This window comes from Mus pahari, chromosome 16, assembly GCF_900095145.1.
Source record: "Mus pahari chromosome 16, PAHARI_EIJ_v1.1, whole genome shotgun sequence".
Lineage (NCBI taxonomy): Eukaryota > Metazoa > Chordata > Mammalia > Rodentia > Muridae > Mus > Mus pahari.
The window spans coordinates 25,779,026-25,789,199 of NC_034605.1; the positions used below are offsets into that span (position 1 = coordinate 25,779,026).

Here is a 10,174-nt window from a genome sequence, read left to right on the forward strand (position 1 = left end):
AGGTTAACAAGCCGAAGGGCCCAAGTGAGGACACCTTAATTCCACTTGAAAGGGAGAAGAAAGCAATCACAGAAGAAGAGAGGGAGGGAGGGACCAGGGTGGGAAATGGGTCAGGGAGGAGAAGAGTGGAACATGATCATGTATTGGGTTGGGGAAATGGACTGTAGCCCTTAGGGCCAGCACAAAGAATGGAAACAGGTAACCTCAGGAGGTCGGAGGTAGGGGAACTCTCCAGAATGTTCTAGATACCTGGAAAGTAGAGACTCTCAGGACTCAAAGAGAGGGACCTTAGATGACATGCCCTAAAGTGGGCAGAGGGAACTGGTAGAAGCCACCTCCAGCAGAAAGCCAGGGTATCAAGTGAGGGATAGGGTTGCCATTCCACAGTCAAAAATTCTAACCCATAATTGTTCCTGTCTGAAAAAACTTCAAGGACAAAAATGGAAAAGAACCTGAGAAAAAGGAGGTCCAGTGATAGGCCCAAAGTGGGATCCAGCTCAAGGGGAGGCCCCAAGGCCTGACACTATTACTGAAGCTATGGAGTGTTCTCAAAAAATGAGCCTATGATGACTGCCCTCCAAAAGACCCAACAAGCAGCTGAAAGAATCAGATGCAGATATTTACACCTAAACAATGGACAGAAGCTGCTGACCCCTGTGTTTGAATTAGGGAAAAGCTGGAAGAAGCTGAAGAGTAAGGCAACCCTGTAGGAAGATCAGCAGTCTCAATTAACCTGGATCCCCAACACCTCTCAGACACTGGACCACCAACCAGGAAGCATACACCAGCTGATATGAGGCCCCCAACAAATATACAGCAGGAGACTGCCGGGTCTGGGTTCAGTCAAGGAAAATGCACCTAATCCTCAAGAGACTGGAGGCCCCAGGGAGTAGGGAGGTCTGGTGAGGTGCAGGGTGTGGTGGTGGGGACATCCTTGTGGAGACGTGGGTGGAAAGGGAGAGGAGATATGGGATGTGGAACAGTCAAAGAAGAGGGGGGAGTGGGAGGGGGATAAAATCTGAAGTGTAAAAAAACAAAGATTAAATAAAAATTTAAAAATGTTAAACACCCTTAAACAGCATGGAAATGCAAATCAAAATTACTTAAGATTTCATCTTACTCCAGTAAGAGTGACCAGTATCAATGAAAAGCTTACCGATATATTCTGACAAGGATTTTGGGAAAGAGAGACAATTGTTCATTATTAGTGGGTGTGCACATGCATGCAGTGACTATAGAAATCAATGTAGAGGTTCCTCAAGAAGCCAAGAATTAATCTACCTTAAGATCCAGCTCTCACAAGCATGTGCCTATGCACAAAGACTCTGCAACTTGCTACAGAAATACTTGTTCATCCAAGTACATTGCTGCCCTATTCATAATACCCAGAAACGGGAAATAGCTTAGATGTCCATCAACTGACAAATGAATAACGAGACTATGGTACATTTACAGAGTGGAATATTATTGATCTGTTAAGGAAAATGAAATTTGCAAGTATTAAATAGAAGGAGCTAGAAACAGTCACCCTATTTGAGGTGAACCAGATCTAAAAGAACAAATTTCACAAGTTTTCTCTTATATATGTATGGTATATTTTAGCTTTTGTTATATTTGCTACAAGCTGTATAACTGAAAGGGTTAAGTGCCTAGTGATGGATCAGGGGAGAAAATGGGGTTTCCCAAGGAAAGAAATTTAGAATATAGTATTACAAGAAGATAAAAGGATGAAATAATGATGGAGGTGGGGTTAAATGTTAAAAAACAAAACAAAACAACAACAACAACAACAAAAACCCCACAGAGGCACAACTAACACTAAAGGCCTTTTGAAAAACCATACAGAAACCTACTACTATAGGTGCATCCTAAATTATGTACATATATAGTAGGGATTTAAGTGGAGTCATCATATAATGGAGAAAACAATGCCATAACTAGTTATTTTATGACACCAAGTAAAACCTCCAGTGCCAGGAATGGGTTACATCTTCTTGAGTCATTGACCTAGGGTGTTCCATGGTCCCTCCCGAAACATCACAGGATATTACCATGCTTATGGTTTGCTCTCTACAATCTGGTGCTTAGGATCTATTGCTGAGGGTACCACATGTCATCAAACAAGAGTAGTCACTCTGGTTCCCAACCAGAAGCTTCACCCCTACTGACTAGCATTCAAGGTGCTTGAAGGTAGTCTGCATAACACTAGAGGAGGAAGGTAACCATCAATATCATATAGCTACAAACAATGCTCCCTACATCAGTGACATGCTCGTACTATGAACTACTGCAACAGTGACACAAACATTTCAAGTAACCAACCACAGTTTGTGTGAAGATAAGATCCACTCCATGAGATGGAAGCCATACCTGACACTGCTGAAGTAGCCAAGAACTTGGGACTAGGTAGGTCAGAGGGAAAATCTACTACAATTTTTCTGCTAAAGGAACATAGTAATAAATTACCTCCTAGTGACATATTGCTGTACCCATAGATCAGTGTATTGTTCAATCTTCATCAGAGAAGCTTGTTCCAGTTGATGAGATTAAAAGAGAAATCCTCCACTGGACAATGTGCAGAGACTTTGGAGCACTTGGTCCTAAATGGGATGCTTTCATCATCTCCCTCCCCTCAAGGCTTAGAGCTCTCTGTTCAGGAGAGGAAGCAGAAATATTGGAAGAGCCAGAGATGATAGATTACAACAGGACTGATGCACATATGAATTCAAGGAGATTGATGTTAGCATTCTGTCTAAGCTCCACCCCACAGTTATCTGGCAACAGTCAGGTGTGCCTGACTCACTATAAAAGGGGCTGCTTGCCCCCTCCTCTCTCTCTTGCTCTTGAGTTCCTGCTCCTGCTCTCTCTCCATTCCCTTGCACCCTCTCTCTCTCCACATGCTCATGGCCAGCCTCTACTTGTTTACACATTCTCTCTCTCTCTCTCTCTCTCTCTCTCTCTCTCTCTCTCTCTCTCTCTGCCTTTTTCTGATTCTATTGCCCTCTCAACTCCACTCCCCATGCCCTAAATTAATTCTATTCTATACTATATCGTTGTCCTGTGACTGGTCCTTCAGGGGGAAGGGATGCCTCAGCATAGGCCCATAGAGACAACCCCTTTCCCCACACCTGACCACACTTCCATAGAACATATCCCAAATCTCCTTATCTTTTTATAAACACATCAATTGAGAAAACACACACAGACTTACACAGTCTCAAGTTAGATGGGGATCCCAGCACAAAAAGGGGAAGGAGACACCATTGCCAGCCAAGAACCCATTTGAAATAAATGTCTACTAGAAATGGGGCAATCAGTTTTCTCCAATGAAATGTCACTAAGTGACAATCAACCACACTCTACATCAGGACTCATGCCCAGGTACAGTTTTCTAACACAAAAGGAAATCATCCATGTTCCCATTTTGTTTTGGTTTGGTTTTGGTTTTGGTTTGCTTTGATTTGTGTTTTTTTTTATTCTTTTCATTATTTTTTTCTTTCTGGTGTTTGTTTTGTTTTATTGTATTTGTGTTGGGAAGCACAAGACAGCAAGCATAAAGTGAGATGGGTAGGGTGGAATATGGGATGGGGAAGGGATTAGATGGTGGAAATAACATGATCAAAACATATTGTTTGAAAAAAATAAGTAAGAAAACAAAAATAGATCAGAAAAAATTAAATCTCCAGGAGCCATAGTCTCCTAATTACTGTGTCCTAAACACAACACTGAAGATAGTTCTTATTAGATTATTCAGTGATACTTTATTATTTCTAAGTAATATGCTTTAAAATTATTCATAAAGTGATCACTTTGGGTTATCAAAGCAGTCCTCAGTTTGGGGATAAATGGTGGGAAAGAGGCAAGACTGGAGTTAAGACCAAAGGGCCAGAACCCCTTGGGCACTGTTCACCGCCCTTCCTCTTACCCACAGACACTGTAAATCGTATCATAAAGTTTCTGGGTTCAGCAAATGACAGAGCACCAGGGAGAAGGCAGAGCTGCCCTCAGGGATGGAGACAGAAGAGCCTTTCCCCGAGGAAGCTAAACTCCTAGCGGGGACATTCTGATACTTGAACACAAGGACTTGGGGTTGATAAACAGGGCCTGGCTGTGCTATGAGGACACCGACCCTGAGCCCCGCACAGACTGCACAGGTGAGTGCTGCCATGTCACGGGGGTTGGGGCTCCTTGACACTGAAAGAAATTTGTGGAAGACTGATGTGTGGGAGAGAAGGAGGTTAGGCTCCCTGTCACTGTGAGTGGGTGCATAATGGCAGGACTCCACTCAATCCAGAATTGTTTCAATGTCTACAAGGGCAGTGTGTGTGGTTATTGGCACGAGCTGTTCCTTACACAGGACAGGCAGGTGTACAAGACAGAGACACCTGCAGTACAGCCTGGAGTAGGAAGCCATTGCTCCCACAGCTTCTGCACAGTCTAGGTGATTTTCCCTCAAAGACTGAGAGCTTTGATCTGAGCTGTGTATCTTCTGCTGACTTCAGTCCTTTGGGCATGGAGCACTCTTTCTTTACCGGGATTTCATTTATTGTTGATTTTACTCTTTCTTAGACCCGATGTAAATTGTAGCATATGAAAATTGTAGATAAAGTAGACATGAGTTTATATTTAACTCTAATAATCAGTTTTAGAGTATTGATTTTTAAAGCATACTGGGCACGTCCCTAGGTATTATGTATGTCAGTTCATTGGCTCCATAAAATATACCTGTATTATACAAAAACATAATTTACATAGTTTATACAAAAAGCAAATAATATGCTCAAAATGATGAATAAACGAATTAGTGAAAACGGAATTTACATCCACATTGTGTGTTCGCACAGCGTCTTCTTGTGAATCCTGAACTTTCTGTTACTTGTGCTTTAGTATCACTCAGGTTTTTGGAATATGTATAACCCTCCACCACATCATTTGTGAGAAATTTCTTATTTAACCGAAATGACTGATTCTACCATCCTAGAGGTAAGAAGCTCGTGAAATCTAATTAAAATGTACATATGAGGATTGAACAGCTGATTCAGTGGTTAAAAGCACTTACTGCTCTTGCAGAATTCCCTGATTCAATTTTCAGCACCCATATGAGAGCCAAACATCACCTACAATTCAATGTTCAAGGAATCTAACGCCTTATTCTGACTTCTGAAGGCACCAGACACACAAGTGGCACCAGGCTTATATGCACACACACAACAATAGCTAAAATTAAAACAAAATACAATAAAATGCTCATATAAATGTCTCCCTGATAGTCCATTAAATAGATGTAAATGGGCAATTTTTTAGTGCAGAAGTATTCAGAAACAGTGCAGAACTATTCAGAAAACAAAGCTTTAATTCAATAAATATTATGATATTTCTAAACAGCGAGGGGTACATTTTTTAAAATATACATTACAGAGATAACACAACTAAAAATTAGCCACATTGAAGAATGATTTTAAAGATAGTGATTTTGTGGGAACATGGGACTTTACTTCCCCTGTGCATACAAGGAAACCCAGAAAACACTCCTGAAAGAGTGGACTGACTTCCAGAGGACTTTAAGGAATGAGAGCAACGAGTACATCCTCTCATTCAGCTCATCTCTGTAGTTTCCGTAGGATAGTACAGCCATAACACTCAGTTAGCAATTTATGCACAAGTCATTTTTTTTAAGCATTCCATAACAAGGTTGTATAAGGTAACAGATGTACGAAAGCATCTCTCAGGTCTTCTCAGCACAGAGATGTTGATATAAGCAGACTAGCAGACAGCACAGTCCTGAGGGCTCAGGGAAATTGTAGGAGACACACGTGTGATCTGTGGGCAGCACTGAGCTGTGAGGGGTCATGGCTGGACTCAGATCAGAAGGAGAACACCACAGGTACCATTGTTGTAGGGTGAGTGCAAGTGTTACACCTGCTCAGGAGAAACTGAAGGTGATTCACAGATAAATTTGCTGAGCAGCAAAGAAAACTAAAATGTGGAAGACAAATAGACAAGGTTCCCATATAAAATTGTTTATAGTTTATGAAAATAGAATCACAACGAATATATTTATGAATATATCCTCACTTTAAACAAGAGAATACAGAAAACGGATGCCATGTGGAAAATTACCTGAATCAGTATGAGGGACTCTGTTGTTTGTCATATATAGGGTATGGCACTACTGAATGATAAAAATCACTGATTTTATGAACCTTAGAAACCAAAGTGGTAGGAAGGGCTTCTAGTCCAGTACAGAAGAACAATGCCTAACCTGCGAGCTGAGATTTGATATTTCCTTGGGAGAAGGTTCTTAGGGAATGATCAGAAAAAGCACGTAAGTAAGGGGGTAGCTTACATTTAATATGATCCCACAATTAAGATAGTATGGAACAAGAACTAATCACACCCTCCCATGAGCTATCTACTATTCTATCTACTTAATCTGCCAGGGACCAGCCTCAGCTGAAGCCAGGATCTGGAAAAGCATGGATGCAAGAGTGGCAAAGGGAAGGAAGGATCAGAAATGAGATGAAATTCCTTTCATGTCCTTTCAGGACAGAGAAGAAGCACATCTCTATATGGCTTTTCCAACTATGAAAACTTTTGTCTCTTTCAGGATTTATTTAGACATAATCATTTCCTCAGAAATTTTATTCATTTATTGCACAGCTTTTCAATATACATTTTCTTCTAAAGTCTTCCTTGGTTACATAAGAACATTGAAAGAGGAACAAAACAAATGAACAGCAATTTTCTAAGAACTGAAAATTAACATTATGATAAAATCAGTTTTCTTTAAACTCGGTATCTTCTTCCTTAAGATTGGCATCATAGTGCCTTGTGGTCACAGAAATGCTGGACAGGGTGACTGCATTTGAATTTGATTCTGTTTCAGTTTGGTAGAAGATTAATATATCAAGAGTTATTTTCTACTACCAATTATATCACACTTGGGTTTACACAAATGTTCGGTCTCTAACCCATATGAAATTCTTCCCTTCCTTCCTCTATACTTCTTTTGTATTTAGAAAAGAGCACTGCCCTTTTTCTTTGATTCTTAAAATATTGTGCAGTTCCTTTGCTTAAGCGAAGGCAGTTTGTCAGTAAAGTTATGGTCTGACGAGTCTGTTCAGGAAGGCAGACAGGATACTCTCCTCTGGGTCTCTGTCATAAACCCTTGTTTCAGTATGGCTCCTACCTTTATTGCAGTTCTGTAAAGATCAGAAGAACATCAGGATTCCTAAAACTGCTTATTCTTGCCTTCAGGAAGGTACCAAGCCTTGGCATTACCCTGTATCGTCAAAATCTTTTCCTCTTCATAAAAGTTCCTTGTCGAACATTAAAAACCTGGCAATTCCGTTACAGCTTGTCAGCTTCTAGATTTCCCCTAAGTTTTCCTTCTTTAAAAATTCTTCTCAAATCCTCTATCTCATGCTTACTAACAATACTCAAATTAATGATCTAAATGTTTATTGAAGTATTAAGTACTTAGGAAAGACTCAGTTTTCTGCATAACTGTTTTTCCAGGGAACTTTCATAAATTTCATTGTTGTTTACACTGAGTTTTTGTTATCCCATCTCTAGCTTTTGAAGAGAGACCTTTAACAGTAAGAAATATAAATATAGCAAAAGGTGTGCAGCAAGTATCAACCAAAGGCAGTACAGGTTGTCCACGCACTGAAACTTTTTCAAACAGTGCCTTCAGGATGCTTGGCATCTCGATTAATTTATTTGTTAGTTATTGCCAAAGCCAATTCAGAATTGCAGACAGAGAAAACTACATGTATTTACCTGGAAAGCAACACTGTTGGGCAAGCATTACAACTCATCAGTGAAACTATTTTTCTGTTAGCTCAGTGTGGGCTTGAGAGATGAATGTGCAGAAGATGACAAAGAGGATCTGAGAAGAAAGGCATCTGATGTCCGATATTATGGCTTATAAACTGACGGATGCTGTACATTGTTTGGATGTTCTCATGAGAAAAGGTTCAGAGATAAGAATATAAAAAACTATCTTCTGTGAAGGGAGTAAAGGTATCAGCATGGTGCTCATGTCCAATTGTCAGCATCATCTCTGTGTCAGTGGAAGCAAGAAAAAATGGCACAAGAAGAAAATGAGGTATTACAAGCAAGGATCTCTGAGCATTTTCATAAGACATTATTCTTTTCACAGAAAACAGAAAAGCCACAGGCATGAACTACATCATGTTTACTTCCTTGTGTTTCTCAAAAGGTTTTTCCTAGTTCTGGGCAATAAGATGATTTGGAGTGACCTCATCCAAAGTATGATTTTCTTGTCACTTACTGGACTTGGAGTTTTAGGAAACAACATCTTATTTGTAAGACATTTGTATACTTTCATCATAGGTCCTGATAAAAAAAATTTAGATGTCATTGTCATCCACTTGGCTTTTGTAAACACAATCATTATTTATTGCATAGGGGTCAGAAACATAGTCACAATTTTTTACACCAGAAATTTCCTAGGTGATGTTGGTTGTAAAACTATAATTTATCTAGAAAGAGTTGCCCGTGGCCTCTCCATCTGCACCACCTGTCTCCTCAGCATGGTCCAGGCTGTCACCATCAGTCCCAGGACCACCCTTTGGAGAAAATTCAAACCACAAACAGCATGGCATGTTCTTGCCTTTCTCCTCTTCTTTTGGATCTTTAATTCCCTGATAAGCTCCAATTTGCTACACTATATCACAGCAGGCAATAGCATGAACGGGTCTGAAGTTGCAATGTTTACTGGATATTGTTATATGCTGCCATCCAAGCACACAGTTAAGTGGCTGTTCCTCTCTCTCATGGCTCTTCGTGATGTCATTTTCCAGGGTCTCATGAGCTGGAGCAGTGGGTCTATGGCTCTCCATCTGTACAAACATCATGTCCGTGTTCTTTACCTTCACAGCTCCAGGTCTGCAAACAATTCCAGGCCAGAAATCAGAGCTACCCAGATAGTTCTCGCTCTTATGGCCTGTTTCCTTTTATTTTATTGGGCAGATTTTATTTTCTCCTTCTACACAGGCTCCACAGTGACACATGATTCCACAATACTAAATATTAAAGCATTTTTAGTTCTTAGTTATGCTGGTCTCAGCCCCTTTGTCCTGATCATCAAAGATGCCTGTGTTCTTAAGCCCTGCTGTGTTCCCTAAGAAATAAGAACTACCTTTTCACACCTAGTTCTTTGTGAACAAATCTATAAACACTGGAATTGCTGTGCTTTGCCATTCTAATGTACCATAGCAATAAATTAGTTAAGAGATAATAAATGCTAGGTTTGGGTTATCTTCCCCCCCCCCTTTGGTTTCTTGGAGGGTTTGGGGGTTTTGTTTTGTGATTTTGATTGTTTGTTTCTTTTGTTTTGTTTTTGTTTGGTTTGTTGCTGCTGTTGTTTTTCAGGCAGCCTGTTCTAGATAATTGAAGACTGGTTCAGGCTCTAGGAAGTGGGCAGGGATGCTCACTATCCCACTATCACACCATTCCTATGAATTTTTTAGCTTGCTGCATCCATCATCAGGAAACACAAGAGGGCAGGCATTCACCTAGAATTAGTATTGTATTTTTCTGAATGCTAGAGTTTTAGTCTTGTAAGGATCCACAAACCTTCCTTTCTTCTTGTCCCTTTTACTGCTCTTCCACCATCACTGACTCCTCTACTTATTTAAAAGCACTTACTGTGTCCCAGAGGCTGTTCTAACCCAATGAGCAGGAAAACAAATGAAGAAGAAAGATGTCAGAAAGCATCCTTTATCTGAAGGCTGATGACAAAGAAGAGATGACCAGGGACAGGAGCTAATTCACCGTCCCTAGTAAGTGCTTGGCATTGCAGGGTCCCAATATCTGAAGAACAGGTAAGACTAAAGATTGTAAAACATTTCCAGACACATTCACTGGTATGTGGTCACAAAATAAATAAGAAAACACAGAAGAAATGTCATCTTTCAGAGACTGCCATCAGAGTTTGGAAAACAAGCTCCAGTTGAATGAGAGTTCCTGAGATCAGTGCTGTGTAAACTGCTCAGGAACACTGCACCACTGCAGCTGGATCCCACTTATATTTACCCATTACTGTGTAAACAGAATATTGGCATTTTGAAGTGACTATACTCCCTGAATACCAGCCATGCATGGGCTCCATCCACACACTGCTGCTCAGGATCATGGGTTTCAGGTG

General features: G+C 40.4%; 1 protein-coding gene across 1 annotated transcript; it reads left to right on the plus strand.

The window, feature by feature from the left end:
• The first annotated feature begins 8,073 nt into the window (after positions 1-8,073).
• LOC110334142 (putative vomeronasal receptor-like protein 4) lies at positions 8,074-9,152 on the plus strand. The gene has a single exon (XM_021215998.1). The coding sequence runs from the start codon at positions 8,106-8,108 to the stop codon at positions 9,150-9,152; it is 1,047 nt and encodes a 348-aa protein (XP_021071657.1). The 5' UTR covers positions 8,074-8,105.
• Positions 9,153-10,174: the final 1,022 nt, after the last annotated feature.